Below are 24,398 nucleotides of genomic sequence, written 5' to 3' on the forward strand. Positions count from 1 at the left end.
TTTTAATTATATTATAGGAACATTTAATGGAGATTTCATTTGTGAAAGGTATTGGCATGTTTCTATTGGCTGTTTAAACATTCTTCACTACCGGTAGTTTAACATCAGTTTAAATTAAGGGAATAATGTGCTTATTATGTGTAGATCAATCATCAATCACCACTTCTTTTATGCAGATTTCCCTAAAGATAGTTTTATAAACACTGTAGATTTCCGTTGTTTGCTAAAAACAGAGCTGACAGCCTCTCATGGTTCAGGTCACTTGTTGCTATTTTCCAGTGAAAACGTGGTTAAGAACAAATCACACCAGCCTCACCCTGCTGTCTTTTAGCTGACAAAACAACTTAACAAATTAGTGCTTGCCAGGCCACAACTTTCAAATACATTTGTGATTAAGCAAGCAAGACCCTGTCACAAACTAACAATGGGGTGGGAACGATCAAGGAAGAAAAATGGAAATTGTTGTGTGTAGATGACATGCGAGGGGCTTTTAAATGATAGATAATTAAGTACGGCTCCTCTCTTGCAAATCTTCAAATCAACATAATTCAGTCGCTATGCATCAGTGGTTGTACGGTGTAGTCCTGACAGTAGAAAGTCAACGCGGCTTGGATGAGTGGAAACATAAGTCACCTGTAAAATTTGCTCATCAGTGAATTTCACATTTAGAGGTATTCAAGCAGGCCGAAGAATGCGCTGTTCTCACCTGTGCAATCTATATATGAAACACATGACAGCTCTCAACAGGATGATACCTTAAAGGTGATGTGTCACTTCCTGTTTGCTTCACCGCTACCACTGTTTCTATGAACACCCTGGGTTTGGAGAGCTGGTGATCCAGTGAAACTTTGTACTTGACAACGTTGGCGCACAAGAGGAGAGAGACTTTGATTGATAAGCAAAGCTGCCTACCTCAGGCTCTACTTTGCTCTGGCAGGGACAAAACAGCAGTCTGCTGCGCCTGCCACTGACATTTGTTATAAATCATTGGCAATTTCATCAGTCGAGTGAGAGTGAGAGAGAGAGTGAGAGAAAGAGAGCGCGGGAAGAGTGACAAAAAAGTGAAATAGACACCTGTCTCTTAACATTGTTTACTCCATTTGTTTTTACTTTGAGATCTGCATCCTTTTCCCCCCCTATTTTTCATTTTCCGTCTCGGTTCTCTATTCCTTCTCACAAACACCTACTATGCAGTATAAAACCATATCTCAGAGCATGAGGTCAAGATAGCTATTCTCAAAGGTACTGCGCTGTAATTCACCTTGAAGCCTCAGTTCCCACAAATTACAAAAAGACATACTGTATTTTTTTTCAACTTACCCCTAGAGGTATTAAGTCATGGAGAGAGTTTCACTTTTATCTGCTGGGTTTTGAAATCTCTGCCTCTGAGAATCCTCCACCTACACCTGTACAAATAGATTTTGTGTGATTTTGCCAAACTGACCCGTTGACCTTTGAGAGGAAAATTCAAGGGGGAAGTATTGAATTTTGAGAGATTAACAATTTCCTGTGGGCAGAACTACAGTACTCAGTTAGTTGATGTGTAAACTACATGTGAAAAATTAGTGGAGCTTCATGCCTGCACCTACATTACTGGTTACAAATAAGGATTATACGCTCCCTTTACTCTCTTCAGAACACAAATTCATAAAGCTCCTCAGCCATTTTTATCTCCAAATGTAATTAAACAAAGTATCTGTCTGTATCTATAGTACATGTATGTAAATTTCTGACATCTGAAACCCATGTTGAGAACCTTACACTGTGGTCGCCCTATTGATTCACATAGTGTGATCACTATATGCTGGCAAAAGCAGTTCACCACTCTGAAGATTAGACAGTCGTATTGTATGCTATAGGCTCAAGGCTATGCCTGGAGTAGAGAGCAAAAATGTATAATGTTGCTCCCTCTCCATTGGGAAAAGTACGAAAACAGGCACATAAGTTGTTTGAAGCGTTCCAAACTGTGTGCAGGTAGATACACATGCACATGATATTTCATCCCTGTACCTTTCTCTCTCACTCTGTGTATCCAAGCATCTATCAAGCACCTCAGAAATTTTGATAAAGATGAAACCAAGGTGAGTTAGTCTGTAGTCATTGTTTGTTGATATTTATTTATCGCTGTTTGGATCTTCAAAGTGGACCATTTAGGCCTATTAAAGTGGATGTCAACTCCTTTACCCCCTTTCATCGAAGTATGAATCCTGCAAAGTCTTGAGAACTGGGACAAAACAAAAGATAATGACTTACATCTCATAAGAAGAAAAAAAAAAAAAAAGAGAGATGACATACAGGAAGATTCAAACCAGTCATCTACAGAGCCAGTGTGAACTGTCAATGTGTGAAGTTGAATTTGCACATGAAAAGCACAGTGGTTTAACGTTAAGTGTTTCATTATTTGATTCCACTACATTGCCAGGAGATCAGAGACTTTTCTCTTCCCCTGATCTATTTTGGTGCTCGTCATTTTCCCCTCTCTAACACCTGAGACAGATAATTATCCATTAAAAAAAGGAAAAAAAAAAAAAAAGAAGTTACATTTTGTCATTTCTTTCCAAGCAAGACATTTTTAAATGTGACACAGTGGAGAGTGACAAGCTGCAGGGCTATGATTACTGTCATTAGCAGGAAGATGACATCAAGCCATCACAAGCTATTCAAATATAAAAAAAAAAAATCTATATGCATAAAATATACACGTTTATATTTTAAAAAATACATATAATAAATAAACCTTCCTCCACAAAGTTGAAGTCTTTATGACGTTCTCTATTCAAACTTTACCACACCCACTGTTCATTTATCCACGGTGTCTTCACGTGGCTATTTTTCACAGGCGCCCATGGACTATTCTTTGCATGTTTCGCGAAACGATATGGGATCATCTTTTAGCTCTGCCCGTCTTCACATAATCACTCACTTCCCTGATAAATCGTGTCCCCTCTGCTGTAGACCAAACACCTTCCATTGTCAGAGCTCAGGCTCAGCTCGCCGGAGAGGCTGATGGATGATTTACAGGGAGTCAGCCTGTAAGCCTTGTTCATTAACTCTCTCACACTTCTGAGCCTGTGCAGAGTGACCAGTCTTACACTTTGTCTGTATAGTAAGAACAGAACAATAAGTACAGAGACACTTCAAGTGTGTGTTTGTGTGTGCTACCGGGGTTATGTGCTCTGAAAGCTTCCCACTGTAATCTAATCTAAGTCATAGAGCTGAGAAGCCAAGGCTTACTCCTGAAGACTTCATCTGAGAGCCCCCTCCCCATCCTTCTCCATCTCTTTAAATTCTGATTAAGGTTGGTATAAAGCACTAAAGTCAGATTTCTACTTAGGAATTATGTCACTGTATTAGAGCTCACATACATAGCAGCTGTAGATATGACTTAGTGTTAACTGTTGTTATTTCACAGCTATCTACAGAGATGTATCATGAACGATGTCTAAGAATGAAAGAATAAACGTAATTACTTAGGATATGAATGATTATAAGGCAGCACTCTAGAATAAAAGTGAGTGAAATAACAAATATATATGCACAACGTAAAAAAAAACAAAAAAAAGACATATCAAAGATCCACTAATATAGAACATAATCAAAACCAGGCTCTTTCACAGCGGGATCACCGACTAAACTGAGGCTTCGGTGTGATTCTGTCTCAAGAGGTGTCAAGTATTCAGCTGCTCGGGTTTGCTATACATTGAAGTTGTATCATGCCACATCTCTTTAATTGGTGCTGTGACTTTTCTTCCTCTTATCAGAAAGCCCTTGAACACACTAAATGTGCCAATGCATCATATTTCCACATGTGAGTAATAAAGAACATTTTTTACGCTACACTTTTAAAAAATCATAGTTAATATATGAAGTCCGCATCAGCAATTTTAGGTTCCTCTATTTAACATATCTGATCTCCAGCTCAGTATTAGTTTCAGACTGTAAGCTGATGGCACAGCGCTCATAAGGCAGCAAGAAAGGACTGAAGATGTATATTTGTAGGAAACGCTTATAAACACAAAACCAGCTGAGCACAATGTGCAGTAAAATGCCTACAGGCCTCACTGCTTAAAAAAGCCTCACTAAGTTGATGCACATAATACAAGTGTCATTGTCATCAAAATAGGATTGTCTCAACAGTAACACCATCAAAGCAGCAAGGGAATAATCGTTGTTTGGAAAGCCAGTAGCTATGCTGTGTAAATAATTGGTGTTGGGCAAGTGAGTTAGAACAACAACATACTATCTAATTAATTCACCGTGTTCCGAGCTGAAGCATATATTAAACTGGAGCAAAAGGATATGAGGCAGGTTTTAAGTGGAAAACAGCTACATAGGCAACGTCGTCTTTATTTGTGCTTTTAAAAGAAAATAAAACGACTTATTTCTGGCAGCATTAAAAGCTCCCCACGCATGTAACAGCAGCAAAAACAGCATTATGAAGGAAACATAAAGTGAGATTAATGAGGTACACACGACAGTAAAGCCAATATAGTAGTATAGTACTCAAGTAGCTCTGCGTTTTTACCTTTACCTAAATACTTTATACTAAAAAAAAGCAAATGAGCAAGTTCCTATGCTTGTTGCATTTTATCAAAAGAAACGTTATAAATAATTGTGTTTGGCAAGACATGTCCCTGCATGCTGAATAAGATCTGTGTTTACGAGTGCACTGAGTATCTGTGTGTGTCTGACTGTGTGGACAAAAACTATTTGTGAAATGCATTTAGACAGCTTCTTTCCTCTTTGTCCGACATTGTAATTACCATTCAAACCAACCAGGCTAATTACTGCCCCGTTTAGAAAAATAATCAGGTTTGTACACAATTCAAGACTAGCCACAGACACCAAGGCCTAAAAACCCAAGCAATCATCAAGTCTGCTGAGCATGATTATTATGTTTTCCATTTAATCAATCTTGCATTAAGATTTAAAGTCATAAATTAGGCTATCAATTAGTTTGCCCAAGATTATTGTATAAATCCCTAAATTACTCATAATATTCTGTCAATCAATTTTTACTGTTGAGTTTGTTAAAAACTCTAACCTCTATTCTCACTAGGGTCTAATATGATCAGTTAGTTAAGTGTAATTAATAGGGCTTGTTTACAAAATGTTTTACTGTCCCCTATAATTTTTATTCATTTGTAACACTGGATGGATATTATAATCATATGTACTGTATACAAGTTGACGTCCTCTGAAGGAACCAGACACTGTAACATGAAAGAAAGTGTTTTAGGAGGAACCTGGTTAAAGTTCTGGTAACTTGTTTCCAATAAAAGACACAACGAAGTTTCTATTAGCCTGAATCAAAATGTGTGAGATTATTTTTTGCTGTACAATTGCAGCATTATCTGTCACTCAGCAATCAGTAGTTAAAATATCTGATTTTCATCTATTAGTTACCCTATGAAAACAGCTGTGGCAAAATGTGTGTGCGAAAACAAGCACTTCATCAATTCATCTGTTCAACAACAATACCGCTAATACAACCGTTAAAACAAGGAAATGCAGAATTCACCACAAGACAACTTTACAACCTGCGGGACAACTATCCAACAAACGAGTTAGCAATATTTCACACAAGCTGATAAAATATGAAGGAAACTCCATAAAGGGGATAATGTTTTGGCATAGATCCACTTACACTACAGATAAAGCAAATGTGATAATGAAATACTTGCTTGTGTTAATATTTGATTCTAACAATGTCTATTGATTGTTAAAGAAAAGTCAGCACTCTGATCATTAACAAAAATTTACAGCCCAGCAACTTCACATCTGAAAAACAGAAATGCAGAAGATGATAAAGAAAAAAACCCTGACTATAGAGGTCTGAGAGCAAAAGGAGACTTTTTTTAAAATCATTTTTTTGTCCATGCCCTTTGCCAGCCAGCACCCATTTCCTTTCCCTTTCTTCCTCTGCCCCATATCTGCTATATTGTGATGCTAAACAGCGAGTTTTGACATTCAGAAGGGCCCTGCCAAAGGACAGGCCAGTGGATGCAGTAGAGAAGAGAAGGCCTTAATGGGTTCAACTGGAATGGAAAGCATCTGCTAGTCTCCACCAGCTAGAAGAGAGAGAAATGTCAAGTATGGTTATTATAGAGCAGGCAGCAGCTCTAGGAATTTCCACCTGAATGTAAAACAGTCTCAGACAATGCACATTCACAAGCTACATCTCCACACATTAACATCCTTACTGAGGCAGTGAATGAATACATCCACACCCAGACGGATGTGCTAGAGCAATGGGACTTATGTTTACAAGCACATGCAAATGAAAAATGTTTCATTACTATATATTCTTGGTGTACCCAGCTTTTTAACCCCATAGTTTTTTGTGTTGCTTGGTAGGAGAGTATAATAAAACCGCCTGAACAAAACTTTCGATAACGTGAAACTGCCATCTCCCGAATGGAGGAGAAAGCCTTGTGTGAAGCTTTCAAACATCTGCAGACAGTCCCAGAGTGACCCTTACGTCACAGGATCACTTGAGATTTTTTTTTCTAATTTGCACACCCGAGGATGCTAATCAAAGCAAGTGTCAGACTAATGAAGCTCTTTAGCCCACAGGCCAGAGAGACACACTTGGCCATGTGCCTAAAGGATGAGTGTCTGTGTGTGTGCATGCTGAAGTGCATACATGCGGCTATATACAGTCAAATGCGTGAGTGGATGGGCATAAAAAGGGAGGTATAACCACAGATCAGCAAAGCCCAAATCCTACTCTCTAAGGGGAATCCAGCATCAAACAGATCCTGCTGCCTGAGGGCTGGCCTTCCCGCTCTGTCGGCATGGAAACTCCCATCGCTGCACTTAGAGCTTCTGGATCAGTAAGAAGACGCATAGCAGGTGGAGAGGCAGCGGAAATGACAGCCGGAGCATGAGAGACACAGAGGTGAGGCAGTTTTGGAGGAAAGTGAACATTTTATCACTGAGACTAAAGCGGCCCTGGGAATCATCAACAGCAGGAGCCTTGGAGTTTGTTCCTCCTTCCGTATGAGTATGATGCACTGGAGAATGATACCTGGATATGGGACTGTTTACAGATTACGGCAGTAAGGTGAGTAGAATTTTAAATCCCACATTATCCCCTTTCATCACCCCCGGCTAAATTCTCTTCTTTACTTCAGAGTCAAGACAGCTTAGTGACAACCATAGCAACATATGCAAAAAAAGATCTAGCGCTTTCTATCAAGGACTAGTCAGAGACCAGTTGCAAATGTCAGCCACAAGCGCAAAACCAGATAGCTGGCCTGCAAATAAATAAATACATACATGTTTGACGTGATAGAAGCAGAACTGTAAGATGAGTAAGCACTCCTTCACCAAAGGTATTACCACAGAGACAGAACTCAAGAACATCCCTTTGTAGAGAACATAGATATAAGAGGGAGATACTCATTTCCCTCCCCTAACAACAGAAGTTCATACAATCATCTCCCCTGTGCTTCCTCTCCCTGACGGCTATGTGATATGGCTGCTGGCGTTGGTAAATGTGGGAGGACCAGGAATGTGTGTGGCTGGGCGATAAGCCTGCTGTAAAATTTAATTAGCACAAGTCCATGGTGAAAATGACTTCATTTCCCATTGCATTATTAAGCAGAGCACTGTGTAAAAGCATAGTCTCAGTCAATCTATATATATATATATATATATATATATATATATATAACAGCTTGATGAGACAAAGACATAGAGACAGAAACAATGACACATTACTTTGAATTCAGATGTAAATCTAACCCGAATCCCTGATAAACCTTCAAATTATTGACTCACAAGTGTTTCTGCCACTGTCACAAGGTGTGTACCAAAGCAGACAGAGGACAAGACAGTTTACCTGTGAAAAGAAAAGATGGGGAGGATCTAAGAAGCTGTCTGAAGGGTAATCCTACATTAGCAGCTTCCCCTTGCTGTTTGGGTCCTGTGCTGGTGTGAATGGGCTGATTAGGGTGCTTGGCTCAACATGCTGAACACCACTTTCTATTTCACGATCCACAGCCTTTATTACAGCCCGGCTTCCTCATAATCCAGCTAAAAGTGGATATCTGAGGAGCCTGATCGGCTTAGGAGTTGGCTAAAAACGTGTGATGTACACCAGAATGACACGGACCAGAGTGCAGAGGTGTTCGTTATCATCCGTTTTCTATTTAGGACCGAGTGGAAACATTTGAGCTGTGTGCGTCCACTTTACCCTCATGTGTTACACTGACCTCTCCAACCAGTAAAACGAATATACAGCTCACCATGTCACTTCAATCATTTTGTTATTTGTTTTTTTTTGGATTGGGCATGGATTACAGAAATTACAATTTCATGAACGTGGGTATATTTACTGGAGGTGCTTTGAATTTGCCCTCTTAGCTCCCAGTCTGATGTGTGTGTGTGTGTGTGTGTATGCATCAACATTCAACACGTTTCAGGGAAAGGAGACCTGAATATTGAGGAGGCTGGGATTTTATAACAACGCATGTGGGAGCCATTAAATACAATTCTTTATTATTTGTGTTGTCACTTTGAAGACAACCGAACAAGCAAACTTCATACTTCATTTTGAGTAGCATGCCACATGGAAAACCATCATCTATACAAACCAGCTTCCAAACATATTTCATATTTATGTATGTCTGTGTAATACATGAGTCACATGGTGTCTTCAGAAATAAATGCCATTCAGTTATTGAGGGATAGACACTGTGGTGTGGCTTCCTACCTAAAGTTTAAAAGCAGATTACTTTAGAGAAATCTGCAACAATTTATCACCAGCTACTCAAGAAGAGCTGTTTAGCGGCCAAGAGATTTGACTATTGTATTGGCAGCTGAGTGTAAGCAAAGAAATCAGAAAGGAAACTACTGTTTAGAGCAAAATACGAATGAAGATTTAAAAGCATGTTTCATCATCGTTCTCTGTAACCCTCATTTACTATTTCACAAGTTTCACTGCGCAGGCTGGACATAATTACAATAGCCACTTTGCTAAGGTGCCCTTTTGCTCCATCTGTTCAATGCATGTGGGCCCGCGCACACATGCGTGCACCCTCTGTGCAGCACTTTAGATAGACAGACAAAGGCGGGTCAAGGCACGCTCCCCCATCTGGATATGCCTTTGTCTACAAGAACAGTTAAACATCGAAACCACCAATCAAGTGCGGTGATAAGACAGAGACACTTTGACTCCACTGTGAGTGGCCAGATGATTGTAGACATGAATACAGAGCGTGCAACACCTGTCCAAGTCTAGGACAGGGCTAATGCCCTCACCCAGACATGACATTTAACCCTGTGCCTGCACATCATTAAAGCACAGGATTTAATCTGACAATTTCTTTGCGTTTATGCATGAGGTTGTGCAGTCCCGACCAAAACTAATGAAAAGGGAAGGCCAGTTCCTTGCGTTGCTTTCCATATGGGTTTTAGATCAAAACAGGATATGAAGTGAGTTTCGTATTTGCCAATCACATGTTCTAGTTTTTCAAATAGTCACTTAAAATATATGAATGGACACAAAAGGTGCTATAGGTTGGTTCATATATCTAGATTCAAAAGCTAAAAGCTAAAATTACAAACTTCTATCTCATATTCATCTTCATTCATCAATACACAGCTATATAAAAATTAATTGGCCTTGTCATTCCAATACTTTCAGATGGGAATGTATAGGTGTGAGTCAAGAATAAAGTCTGTGCTCAGGAACAGGAGCTCCTTGGCAATAATCTGTCACTTTAATGAAAAGTACACGGGCTGTGTGTGATGTGTGGATGATATATTATGACCAAGTGCAGATAAATCACCAACTTCTACAGTTACACTTTTGAAAACAATGGCGTGTTGCATCAATTCAAATAGATCCGGGGACGAGAGCATCTGTGGTCCTGTTTTTTTTCACGTTGCTTTCTGGAATGATTTAACAACACCTTTTTTTCTGCTTATGTCATGTCTGGGGTAAAGCAACCAGCCCACAGAGGCAAAACGAAAGTCAAGAACTAAAGAGTTGACAGAAGAATGTTGGAAGGATGATAAGTTTTGTCCTATAATTGACATTAATATGAATTTATGTAAAAGGAATCAAGAGGCACATGCAATCTGCAGGATACAGTAGCCCGTATTGCTATTCACGTATCACAGTTTATAAGAGGCTCAGTCAAAATCGCATATTCCACCAGAGTATCCTAGCCCCAGCATGGTACAGAGACTGACTCTTACAGCTAGTTTTTCACCAGTGTCTCACGTGTGAGCACACGGAGTTGAGAGGAAACAAACTTCATCTTTTATCTGTTCTGACTTTCATTTCAACTTCGTACTATTCCCAGTTTCGTCTTAATGATTTTCTGCAGCAGAATCTCTGAAAGACACCGTGGGTTGAGTCTCAAATTAAGCCTATTAGTCATCTCCTACTACCATTTGCACCTATACCAAAGCCATTTAAAGTCTGCACTGAATAGCTGCCTGCATGAACCAAGGATTCTACATTATATACAGAAACAGAAATTCAGCAAAAAGGGTCATAAAGTTGACTTGGCAAATACGTAACACAAGATCACCGATAGCTAAAGGCTTCCCTTTAGGGTGAAAACCTTAACATTTTCAAGTACAAGTAAGGAAAACTAACCATTTCCATTTAGTAAAGGGGTTCACTGACTTTGTGAAGTGACCTTTACATCAATTTCAAGCTCTAGTTAAGAACTTTATCACACATGATAATTGTTAGGTGAGGTGTCACTAAAGGTATCTAAAGACAAAGACATTTAATCCATCATGGATACTGTTCCTCTCCACACTCTCTATAATGGATCAGTCCATGACAGGGCAGACACATTCACCTGTTCTACACCTCTTGCTTGTGCTACACACTTTCTTTCTCCCAAGCGAAAAAATTAAAAGCATGCTATGCGACCACTCTCAGCATATACATACAATCTCACATACCGGCTTGAGATCAGCATTGCTGTGATGAGGGCTTGCAAAGAAGGCTGAAATGAGCAGACAGTGCCCGGAGAGGTGTTTTTAGAAGGACACAGTTAAAAAGCTATGGCTGCTTTATAGATTCAATAAGTCTCTTACACCTGTGTGGCTAACCACCATCGATCCATCATTCTGTGGAGCCCAATCCAATTTAGAGTGTCGAAGAGCCCCACAGCCCCACAGCCTTATCCTAACCCAGGCCACAGTCACAGCAAAGCCTGCTTACCTTCATCCCCTGAAGTCTGCAGATGTGTCTGTGTACTTTTATGGATATGTGTGTATGTGTGCTGAGGGAGACTGCAGACCAAGCTAAACACCTTAGCTGCTGGCTCATGTTAAAGTGTGCCGAGACAATTTATGGGTAGAGGCGGAGAGGAGATGGGAGACAGACGAAGATGAGAAAAATGCGGCGAACACAGGCCAGGACTCTAACTCAAGAATAGAAAAGGAAGAGAGAAGGAAGGAAGAAGAGGCAGGAAAAACAGAGGAGTAAACAGGCAGGAATCTTTTAATCCTATTTTCTATTGCGTGCAATCACACTCATCATGACAATGAGCCACTATAGCCATAATTGAACTACTCCACAGTCGCATCAAAGTCTTGCGATGGGGAACACAGTCTATTGGCAATCTGATTTGTTTCTGCAGACAACAGACTGGCGCACTTGAGTCTCTTTTGCTATGAAAGCGTAATGGCGCCATGTCTGCTCAGATTGACCATTCAAATCTCTCCCCTTCGCCACTAATTACACTTTATTCTGACGCAGACGTTTCTGTTTTAATTCTTTTTGCTGCTCCGCTGGAGTGTAGCAACACCCCTGAGATCAATTATTAAAGGGTATTTAAAACTGTGGGAAAAGGAGGTGGTTGGGTAGTGTGAAAGTGAAAGCAGCTGTTTAAGTGCTTGTGCCCCTGACTAAACTTCATCACCTCCCAACCTAACTGAGAGCATCCTGTGGGTTTAACTTACTCCGACGACAATACTCAAGGCAATTAAGGCCCGGATCTCCTTCGGAGAGAGAGGAGGGAAGGGAAATGGGAGAGAAAGGGTGAGGCAGGAGAAGTAGAGAGACTCCATACCAATAAACGGCAATTATGTTTGGGGAGGGCCATTGTCAGGCCATGAGAGTATAGAAGAAGACAGCGGGGATATGGCGTGGTAGGGAAATGAGGAGGAGTGTTATTTAGGAGGCAGATGGCAGAGAGGGAGAAATTAAGATGAATGGGCACTGAGAGGGCTGAGCTGGTGCTGGGGCTGGGCAGAGAAAAGTAATTAGCTGTGTTTGCTCTGAGAGGCTGGCAGTGAGTGTAATGCCTGCAGTGACAGGCTAAGGCCTTCAGCTTTATTAGTCAACAAAGCCATGTCTGAAGCTGCCAGCAGGGGGCAGCTGGGCCAGCAACCTTGCAGGACCTTTTTACCTGCACAGCACACCATGGGGTCTCTTCATAATATGCACATAGGGCAGCAGCTCTTTTACACACCAATTTCTTTTTCCTCTAATCCCCTTTTAACACAAACCAGCTATGGCCTGTTCCTGCCTATTTGTACTGACTCTTTCACAATCACAAACCTCACTTTCTCACATACAAACAACAAGCATCCGAGTCAAATTTTCAATTTTCCCCCCTCCAACATTATTCCTTAGTTTCACCCTGACCAACAAGCTCCATCTTTTCTCCCTCACACCATTTCACTCCATTTCTTATGTTACAGCCACCTCTATCTGTCTCCTTCCTCCCACCCTGTATACCTCCCTCCCCCTCGTCCCTTTCCAATCTAATTTCAGATAAGTCGGAGCAGAACAACAGAGCAAGGCCCTTTATCATTGCCATCAATGATGTGGGTGGATTGAGTGTGAATAATTTTATTCATGTGAGCCTGTACCCAGCCCACTGGGATTCCAATTACAAGTAATAAGGGGTAATACAGTTACAATGTAATTTTTTAAGAGCCTCGGTAATGATTGTAGAAAACCTTTGACAAGAGGAGAAAGCATTTGTTTATTTTAGTAACAGCTTAAGTACAATATCTGTTTACAACTATGAATGATATAGGACAATTTAATTTTTTGAATTAGTATCCCATCCACATTCACCTAGACACACACACACACACACACACACACACACACACACACACACACACACACACACACACACACACACACACACACACACACACACACACACACACACACACACACACACACACACACAATTTAACTGTGCTCTAGATGCTCCAAGCTACAAGTGGTTGCAGTTTGTCTGCATATTTGATCTCGGTGCACAACTCTCAACCCTCTTTAAAACCATGAAACACATAGGTCACCTGTGTAAAATTCATGACAAAAAAATATTCTCTCCAACAAATTGTTGGACACTTGACTCACATATATACTGGATATAATCAGACATCTGTAGCTTCTTTACCAAATTATTTTTAAAACGTGAAGAACCTAACGGCAATCAAAAGCATATAGTTGAACTCAAAGTGCTGCAGTTATTGAACAATTTAGGAGTCTTATCAAATTGAGCTGCCAGAACAGCCCACACACTGCTTTCAAAGAATCCTGACCCTGCTTCTCTCAGAGAGCGCACGGCACTGCCTCAAACTCTTTTAGCCAAAGCCTTTCACACTTATAGAAGGCACATTCGAGGTCCCAGAAAGGCAAAGGGATAACTGGAAAGGTCACCGGACACACAAAAAGCAGCACAAATGAACTGTCAAGGCGAATTTGAATTAAATGCAAGAGATGTTTAAGGCAGACTTCCAACGGCAAATAAAAGACAGAGCTGAGCATGCTTGAAGCTTTGGGCTTTGAGAGGTTTCAGTTTTTTACTTTACCATGGTTAACAGGCCTGAGAACTTGGCGGAAGGAGCTGGGGCTGATTGTCTGCTGCTGGTTATCTGTAAGGAGGGGAGTGGACAAATAACGCCAACATATACAGTATGAAAAGGGATCAGAAAAATAATGAGAAGGCCTTCACCAGCTGAAGAATGGCTGCAAAGGAAAATTCATTAACAATAAATACTGTGTTAAGGGCCCAGCTGTCAATTACCCCTAGTAATTGAAAGTTTAATTAACAATTGCAACAATTAGCAATTCATTTAATCCATACACAGATCCCACGTTGGATTTGCAATATGTGTTTGTTCTTTCACTTTTTTCAATTCTTCAATTTGGATTTCAAAGTGCCAGGGAAACACTGAATGTGCATTGCCCAACTGAGATCCAAACATTAAACAGTTGTAGTAATGTTGTCGGGCTGTGAATTCTCTGGCATTGTGCTGCTAGCAAGCATGTGTACAAACAACAAGCTAGTGTATTTTGCAAATGAGTGTGTGGTGCCAAGGCATGAAAACCCGAGGATCTATTCAATGCAGTCAGTTTTTAAAAAGAAAACAAGAAAAATATGTATCGAGTTGGCAGCGCCAGAATCCATGATGATTTTTTGACATCTGACTGGAGTCAGAACATTGTCAACAGTTTATCCCGACAATATCAGTACTAGGGCTTTTGTGTGTGCATCTTTCCTTGTGTATAAATGTAGGTAAAGAAAATAAAACTCACCTCTTGGTCGTGGCCCTCTCTTCCTGCGGTCTCTGAATGCAGCTCCTGACTGTAGGGCTTCCAGCAAACTATCCATCACACCTGTCTCATCATTCTCTGAAAAACCAAGGAAGGCAAAGAATGAGGGGGTGTTAGAAGACAAAGGAGAGGTAAAGACACAAAATCCGATAAAATGCTGCATCTTTTACTGATGAGAGGCTCTCAATGCTGTTTCTGAAACGATTTGAAATTGACGATGGCAGTTGAGATATAACCAAACAATGTGTAGTTGAAAAGGCCTAAACAAGCACCTATTCTGCTACAGGTATGTCTATTGTACTGTAGGGCTACAGCTCTACAGCATTTTGCAGTTGACTAAAAATAATCAAGCAATGGAGCAAGTGGTGTTTCACAGCCTTTCCCTCAGATTGCTCCAAGCTTGGAATATCAGGTACTTTCTTTGTAGAAGCAACACTGCATCAGTGTTGAATATAAAATTTTAAGTCTTTGTATGTAACCAGTTCAATGACAAACAGCTTCACACACCTGCACAGAGGCTGACAGAGGTACTGACACGCTGGCATTAAAAGCTACATGCCACAATCAAATCACAGTGGTGCTTTTATTACATTTAACCACTCATTACAATCTCATCTTGTTGTTTAGTTCATCTTTCTTCATACTCTAAAAACAAGTGCTGTAGAAAATGAGTAAAAGAAAAATGAATTAAATGTTTGGGGGGAAAAAAACATTGGTCGGAAATTCAATGACACTATGTAGTTTTTACCAAGCAAGTTAAAAATAATCATGTTTGAAATGTTTCATTGTTGTTTTTGTTCTGTACGTTTACTATGCATGTTAAAGGCTGATACATTGGTGTATGCTGTACTAAAAAAGTCGTTCCAAGCTGTACCACGAGCCAAATTGTGACTGCTGTGTACCACCACTGATTTAGTGAAGGGTACGAGGACACGGCTCTGATTAAAGCCGAGTGTGTTTTTGTCGCTCATTCCATCCCTGTGGAATAACACACATCCTGAGGAAAAAAAAAAAAATCTAATTATATGACTAAGACTTTGTGATGCTACCAGACTCTTTACTGGGCCAAAGGTCATGACATTCTATACGATGTAGTGCTGTCATTTGTGAAAGTGGGTACAAACACAAATGTAAAATGTACATCCTTATAATAAAGAATGCAACTCTGGAAGGAAGTAAATGTGGTAACACAGGCTAATTAAACAATGCCACGTGCTGTAATCAATGCTAAAGGTGATCCAAGAAATATTATTGTGTGTGACTGAAAGATTTCTCATATCCTTTTACAAATACAAAATACAAAAATTAAATAAAAAAAAAAGAAAAAGTGTGGCATTAGAAAACCCTAAGTGTTTCTGCCCAGCACACAGGGATTGATTTAGTCTGTTGCTCAAAGACCAGCTTGTTGCCACCATCACACACTGTGCCTCAATAAACTATGAAAGTCTATTTATTATTTACAAGTGACTACAACTGATACAACTTATAGGTGCCGCAAATAAAGACATACTGTCTGCTCCAGATGCAAAAGTCTATACATCAACATGAACACAATGATTACCATTCAACAACTCTTTAGAGTAGATGTTTGAGTGTGTATTCTGTTTTATATATATGCCAGACTTATCGTTCATTAAATACAACCTCTACACTGATGCTTCCTCATCGGGCCTGCAAACTAAAATGTTCATCTTTGTCACTCAGCTCCACAGGACGCAATACCTTTACAGAAAGCTCCTATATTGAGGGTAGAGGATCCCCTGGGTCATAGGCTGTGGTTGTACCCAAACCCCACACAAAGCTGGGACTACACATAACCCACAAACATACACACTGGATATATCGTGACCCACTTCCCCGCCTGCTCCTCTGTGTGCATTTGTTTGTGCTTTGTTTCTGTGCTCATTGGCAACCGCTGGATTCCTCCTGTAGCTGATATGTGCCTAGTTCTTCATCATTACACGGCGCAGGGAGGCATCACAAATTTCTGAGCAAAAACCAACGCTCCTCGACGTCCAAATTTGTCTCCACCGCTGTGGCAATTCATCACAAGGCAGCGAGCTTTGCACTCACCACAACACACAAGTACACAAAAAAAACAGACAGCACACAAAACAAGCAAAAAGGAGCAGATCAATCTATCGCAACCTGCAGTGTACGCCGTCATGTGTAGTACTCCGTTTGACTCCAGCCCACAAGAACATGAAACACTTTGTGTGCCTCTGGAGGCAGGGAAAAACGAAACCCACTCAGATCTCCTGCCTCAGGAATATATATGAGCAAAAACAGTCCAATTTTACACATCAATCACAAGTAACTCAAACAGGCTGAGACAGAAAGCTGCTTTATACAATGTAGACAAGAGATACTTTCAAACAACCTAACACTGAAAATCAAAACACATATTTATATACTCACACCCACATGTTCACAAACTTAGAGGGAGAGAGAGATCACAGACATGTCACATGGATGGTAATGGTAATGGAGGAGGAACACATTGCAGAGACTATTAGTCAAGCGAGTAGTTGTGAAATGGTTTTGAAACATTCATACGGCTTGTGAAGGCTGATGTTGAGGAGGATAAGGCAAGAGAAGAAGGACTGGAGAGAAGCAGGGGACAGTGACGAGTGGTCTCCCAGCTCAGGCAGTAGAGCTACCGATTGTTGCTGTGATGTGCGCAATTTACCTGTTTTTTTTTTTTTTCCTATTCTGCTGCATCTGGGATTCAAAGCTCTCATGACAGCTGCGCAACGTGACTCTTTAACATTCACAAAAAATAAAAAATACTCTCACAAGGCAGGCTAGTCCCCCCCCTGATATCTATTTAAAGACTAGTAAAATGTCTCTGCTTCATGTTAATCTTCTTCATTGTGACTCTCCAGTAAATCCCACAATGTAGTATTGACTCAACTGAACTATACTGTGAGATGTTTACTGTAACTGCCCTCTTGGGAGGAAAGGGATGCAAAAAAAAGTGTGGAAATGTGTGGTTAGATATACAAATGTAGGCGTACATGTCAGATCAACAACAGAGAGGTTTGATGTTTGTGGTTGCTCAACCACAAACAAAAGAATAAAAGAGTGAAGACAAACCTGAACCACCACAGGGAAAATATACAGAGTTATCCTCCTGTCTGTAGTAAAACTTCAATCACCATCTATTTAATCAGAGTCTGTTCAGACCAGCAGCTTTCATTGTCTGGAGATGTGGGCTGTGTATCGATGACTACTTTCTATTCAGACCTGGACTAATGCCTCCCGCCACTTCACTCAACAGAATGTGGCACTTATTATCAGGACAACAACCTGGTTGTAGCAGTGTGTAACAGAGGTGGGCCAGAGCAAGGCAGGAAATAGGGTCAATTGAGCTGGGATGGAAAAGCTAAGGAGAGGAAAACTATAGGCCTGAGTAGAATGAGTGTACGCTGACCACTGGGTTCCCTTGGACTCATCAGCCCCCCTCTCTCGATTGAATCCCCTTTGTTGAACAGAGGTTGTTTATCATTGAGGCTTAGCAACGTGATGAATAAGGATTTGCAAATAACAATGCGTTACAAGCAGCTAATAAAAATTAGAATAGTTCACCATTTATCATTTGTGTAAGTTTAATTAAAAGAAAAATAGTCCTAATCAAGAGTCTTTGCTGCTGCAAGTTTGCGTTACCTGAAAGCACATCAGCGAAAGAGCTCTGAGACAGAAGTATGTGATGAATCTAAATATTTATAGTGATTTGTCACTCGTGAAATCAGCTCACAAACTGGGGGTCAGGGAACACACACATACACACACACACACACACACACACACACACACACACACACACACACACACACACACACACACACACACACACACACACACACACACACATACACACACACACACAAAAGGCCTTGTGAAACTGTTGCATGACAATAACACATGTAGAAAAAAAGATAAATAAATTCCCCTACACCAAATGGTTTATTTTATGAAAATTCCACATTTTCTTTGTGATGTACTGTAGAGTTTTCTCACTTCAGGCACTCTATGATGAGAGGTTGTGAGAAACATAGCAAAGAAAGGCAAAAATTAACATTAACATAAGCTAAGAAAGTTTCAAGAGTAACTGCATGCACGCTAGCAATATAGCTTTAACTGACAATTAGTGGTGATAAATATGCCTTTTTCCACACCCTCTGCAGTACAAATGTAGTGTGATATTGTGTGACACTGTAGTTTGACAAAGTAACACATGTGGGTTGAGACACGCTTACGAACAAGTATAATCAGCCTTAATAAGGCTGATTACACTTTTCTTACACTACAGAATAATGCAGACTTTTTGGTGCCTCAAAAAAATCGAGTTACTTTTTTAACAGTGTGACTTTGCATTGGCTCCAACACATTCACACATCATGGAACACAACACGCTGACACTTAGACAACACAGGGAGATTATTAGCCTGGACTCCTGCAGCAACACAGAGAGACATCTGCCTGTTGGGTTCTAAAGACACCGGTGCAAACCCAACAAAACAAAATCAGTTTGAGTATAACAGTAAAAATATGGAGGAACAGCACACGCTAGTAAAAAAATATATAAAACAACAAAGTGAGCACCATTGTAATACTAATACATGTTCCAAAGGGCATTGCTTTGATTACAGTGTCACTAGTCTCTCACTTTCTTATGCCCCTCCTATGATTTTTGCATGCAGGTTTGGAGCTCTAGCTGTTCTTCTATTTGACGTCTTAATAGTTCATTGCTTGTAGCCATGTAGAGAATGTTAAATAAAGCTCTGATGTGTAATTTGTCGCTCCACAAACATTCCCGCTCCCGGCCTACCCTGGGAGTTAATGCAACAGATTTGTCATACACAAGCCAGGCGCGGCTAGAGGAAGAAGGAAAAAAAAAAAAAAAAAAAAAAACACCTATTCAATCTGAATTTCAATCTCTATAGGGCTCTATGCAAATGCATGCAAGCTGATGCTCTCTCAGACTTTCAGAATGCACGATGCAGATGACGAAACCAGGCAGAATATTATATTGCCGGTAGAAGCCCAGTCTGTGGCAGGTAAATGAGACAGAGGAGAATGGGAAGGAAACTGGGAGAACCTCGCATTTCAGGAATACATAAGTAGGCAACGTTGAAACCAAACCAAATGCAGATACGTGTAAGCAGGTAACGAAGCTAAAATCCATTTTGATCATTTCCTCCAGGAATCCCTTTTCCTTCCCCCTGTCTCTCATTGCTGTGCCCTTCAGCATAATGTGGGTATGTATCCTCTCTCCGGCTTTTTAGGGAATTGATGGATAATCAGATGATTACACAGAAAATCTCCATTGAGGACAATCCTTCCCGACAAACAAAGAGAAAGCTCTTTAGTTAATAAATAGGCTGAGAGACAGAGTGAGAGACAGAGTGAGAGAGTGCGACAGAGAGAGTGAGTAAATCCTGTCCTGGGTTGGAAGCACAATACCAAATCTCTATCACATATTCATTTCATCCCAGCAATCTGCATGTATGAATGTGTATGTGCGCATGTGAGGATGTGTGTCATTCATTGCCGGAATTACTTCTTGGGGATGTCACCGAGTTTGCCTTTAGCTTTATCTTAATTTGAGCATATCTAAATAAATTTCAAGCTCTCGGCATATTTGTATAAGCCTTTCTGACAAAATTTGGCTGGAGTTTATTCTTATGATTTTCTTATTTCTGAACTACTTTTTCTGAAAAAGAAAAGTTTGCAAGGAAAGAATCCTGAACACACAAGCACAGGGGGAAGAAGCACAGGCTGTCAATCTCGGAGAGTTACAAACTTGCAAGAGTTCACATAAGGGCACAAATATACAGGGGGCAATAACCACAAATTCAAGTCCCTTTTGAGCATGTGAATGTGCACTGCTCAAAAAAATTCAATCAAGTCAGTCAAACTTCTAGGATATTAATCTGATCAGTTAAGGGGGGGGGGGTTGTTAATCAGTTTCGACTGCATTGGTGTTAATGAAATTGGTGAAACAGGTGACTAGACGGACAACAATAAGACGACCCCTAAAACAGGAATATGGTTTTACAGGTGGGGGCCACTGACATTTTTTCTTTCTTTCTTATCTTTTGACATTTATTTTTTCCAATAGTTTTGCATGAGGTAGCATGAGGCGATACCTGGACCCTACAGAAGTTGAACAGGTAGTTCAACTCCTCCAGGGTGTCACATCAGTATGTACCATTGTCAGAAGGTGCTTTGCTTTGTCTCCACGCACAGTCTCACAGGAGACTGGGCCGGAGAAGGTCTTTAACCCATCAACAGGACCAGTATCTGCTCCTTTGTGCAAGGAGGAAGAAGATGAGCACTGTCAGAGCCCCACAAAATGACCTCCAGTAGGTCACTGGTGTAAATGTCTCTAACCAAACAATCATGACAACAATGCGGGGAGAGTATGCTAGCAGTTCCTGGTCGATGAAGGAATTGATACCACTGACTGACCCCAACACTCGCCGGACCTAAATCCAATAGAACACCTCTGGGACATTATGTTTTGGTCCACCCAAGGCCACCAGGTTGCACCTCAGACTGTCCAGGAGTTCAGTGATGCATTGGATGGAGCTCAGTTCCTTCAATTTTTTTGAGCAGTTTATTTAACATCGAAAGTGAACGCTAATTATTTTTCTCATATACCAAAACAGAAAACGGTACAAATATCAAACAAATTATTGCTCGTATCCATCACTTTCAAAGAAAAAGAGGCAGCAATTATAGCTTTGAGTTATGTGGCTGGATTATTAACATCAAAAATTATTTCCCAAGTCACAGCTCTCCTAGAGAAAGGTCTTTTTTTTTTTGAGTAGTTCTCTTCTAAATTAAAACTGTCTACCTTCACAAACCTTCCAGCAGTTTCTGCACAGAAACATGCCCACAGCATGATTCTGCCACCAGAATGCGTCATGCTGGGGATTGGTGAATTTCCATTTATGTGTAGTGTTTGGCTTACAGACATGTTGTCTAGTAAGATCTCAAATCTCAATAGAAGCATCTTCTCCAGATATGATATCTGGCAAAATCTGCAGACACAGAGCAGTGCCTCAAGCCTACACCTGCAGACTGTTCACTACCAATCGATGGACATTACCAAGCCCATTTTCAGATAACCACAGCATGACACAAGGTGAGAGACTGCACACTACTGGAGTAACATCCAGTGAACACCCTGTCCACTAGAATCCAGTTTATTAATTTCACATAGACATGGTGCTTCACTTGGATAAGCCCAGCACTATAAAACTTCAGGTGCTGTGTGGCAAAATGTGACAACTAAAGGATGTCCAGATGGGGGAAAAAAAAAAAAGAAAAGAGATAGGTTTGTATCATGTTTTAGCCAAGGTAGGCCTCAGTTTAGCTAGAAGACCCACAGCAGTAATGTGGCCTGGATGAACCATGGTGGTTCTCTACGTGCACTCTAACTACAGGAGTCTACAGGAGTGCCACTGTGGCTGGCATCGTCATGTTACATATAGATGCTGGTGCAGGGCTGGGACTGCCAAGCTTAACTGCCTTGCCAGCTTTGGCAATGAAAATGGGTCTGGAGGCTGCTATGCTGAACAAGTTTCTGGCATTAGCAGTGTTTCAAAGGGGACAGAAAAACACAAACAAACAAACAAATTAAATTAATTAATTAAAAAAAAACAAAGAAAAAAGAAAAGAAAACAACTGTGAGTTAGAACCAGATGCTACACTTAAACCTGCTTTCTAATGGTGTTATCATATATTTATATATACACACACACACACACAACTGTATATAAGAATCCCAACTCAAGTTAAGCAGTGGAATTATTTTACTGCAGGTGATCAGCGCTGGTGACTCAACAATGCTAAATTCCGCACATTCCAAGTAAAGCCAGGGTGCTGCTGGCAACTCTGAAGCTACTGTATGTACTCACTCCATCACATGCTAAGTTAGTAAGCAGCTTTTTCAAACATGAAGCCTAAAAATATTTGCACTTATTATTAGTAAGAAGACTACCAATATACCAGTATATGTGTTATTGGCACAGGGAAAAAACAGATACTTTTAAAATGGGATTTAGACCAAAACCACATTTAAACAACACATGGGGGCATGTTGCTGCAAGTACCAGAAAGATTTGACATGATATAGGAGGAAATCAAAATCAAAGAGGCATCAGAGTACTGTGTTCCTTCTTGAAAAGTCTTAACTTGGGTAATGATAGCTATTCAACATATCTTATGACTATAATATTTTTGAACTCACAAGATTAGAAATAATAAAAGTAACTAGACTACAGCTGTTAAATGTTTCCTATTGACTATGATGTGCTAACTACATTTTGCTTGTGGTCTTGGTAAAAACTTAAAAAAATATTAAAAATAAATGTAAATGTACTGTGTACAGTCTTGAAATGCAACTAAAGACTGTGGCTGTGCTCTGCTCACGCAAAAACTGTAACTCACTGGGTGAATGGGCGGCTGCAGAGGTTGTCATTCAACCAATTGATCAGGGTTAAAGTTCGTCGCAGCAATCATCTATCCTGCTAAAATGTCTTGTAGCATTACACCCTACCACCCTGACAAATGCTGCTCTGAGTTGACCCTGTGCTCTGACCTCCTAAGCATGGTCAAGTAAGAGGTGAATTTCTCTACTTCAGATCAATAATCAATCAATAATCATTATATTACCTTTAAATTCCAAGGCTGAAAGGTTGACCTGAACAATACTACACCTCAACAACCTTGCCTAGTTAACCTGTCCACAAATCAAGGGATGGCAACACAAAGTGAATGTGGCATTTATATGAAACAACAACACGACAGAGCGTTACCATATAGTACACGGCTGATATGATAATGTATGCTCTGCATATCTGGGGAATTATGTTTGACAGGGTAATTGCTCAGAAATAATAAAAGTGATAACTACAACGTCAAAATCAGCACTGACATTGACTATAAAAAAATCTTTATACATAGTCCACTCTGTTTTAATATCATATAATTGCACTTAATTATTCCCAGTATTGCTTAAATACTTGCCCATCAAAACAAGCACACATTCTTTCTATGCACATGCAGATTTTCATGTCATATTCATTCCAAAAATAAATACAGAAAGGAGAAAATAAGTTTCTCTTGTAATTAATTAAGATGAGACATGTTGGGGAGGGTTTAATTATCTATGATCTCTTACACCGTTTGACCCTAGAATGATTTCACAGTAAATGGTTTATACTGTAGGTGAATGAGCTGACAGGGAAAGCTGATGAAACATTCTCTACCTGCGTTGACTTCCAGCAATTTCCTCTTCTTCTGCTGTTTCTCCTGCTTTTCACGCTCAGCCTTTTCTTTTGCAGCTCGTGCTCTCCTCTGTTTTTCCTCTGACTCCCTCTGCCTCTGGTTCTCCTTCAGTGCTTGCTGTGTGTGGAGAAATAAAATGACAGTAAGAAAAAAAGGGAATAAAAAAAGAAAAGAAGAAGGCAGATTGTTAAATGAGGTTAATTACAGCAGTGTATAGCCTGTCAAAGGCAGAGGCAGCTATCAACCCATATAGAAATGTTTTATCAGCACAGACACAGGCTAAGGTGCCACTCTGATTTTGACAGACACAAAACAACTTGACACCTGGGAATTCAGACACTAACGACATGAACAGCAGACGCTGGACTTTTCAAAAAGACAAAAAATATATATATATATGTTCTTATTTTTAGATTAGTTAGGCTCTGCATTAATATTTTTGCTTGTTCTCTTTCCTTTCGTTCTCACGGTGTGTATCAAAGTCAAAAAATATCTGTCAGCACAATGACAAGGTAAAATAAAGAATGGGGGAAAAGAAAGT

General features: G+C 40.2%; 1 protein-coding gene across 3 annotated transcripts in view; it reads right to left on the reverse strand.

The window, feature by feature from the left end:
- The window catches only part of LOC113174893 (protein diaphanous homolog 3-like), a 129,983-nt gene that overhangs the window by 26,400 nt on the left and 79,185 nt on the right, over window positions 1-24,398 (reverse strand). For all 3 annotated transcript variants that reach the window (XM_026379085.1, XM_026379084.1, XM_026379086.1), the window contains 3 exons: window positions 23,839-23,974; window positions 14,540-14,635; window positions 13,813-13,875 (listed from right to left, as the gene is read on the reverse strand). In XM_026379085.1, coding sequence (XP_026234870.1) covers window positions 13,813-13,875; window positions 14,540-14,635; window positions 23,839-23,974 — 295 coding nt within the window. The remainder of the gene's footprint in view (window positions 1-13,812; window positions 13,876-14,539; window positions 14,636-23,838; window positions 23,975-24,398) is intronic.

This window comes from Anabas testudineus, chromosome 3, assembly GCF_900324465.2.
Source record: "Anabas testudineus chromosome 3, fAnaTes1.2, whole genome shotgun sequence".
Lineage (NCBI taxonomy): Eukaryota > Metazoa > Chordata > Actinopteri > Anabantiformes > Anabantidae > Anabas > Anabas testudineus.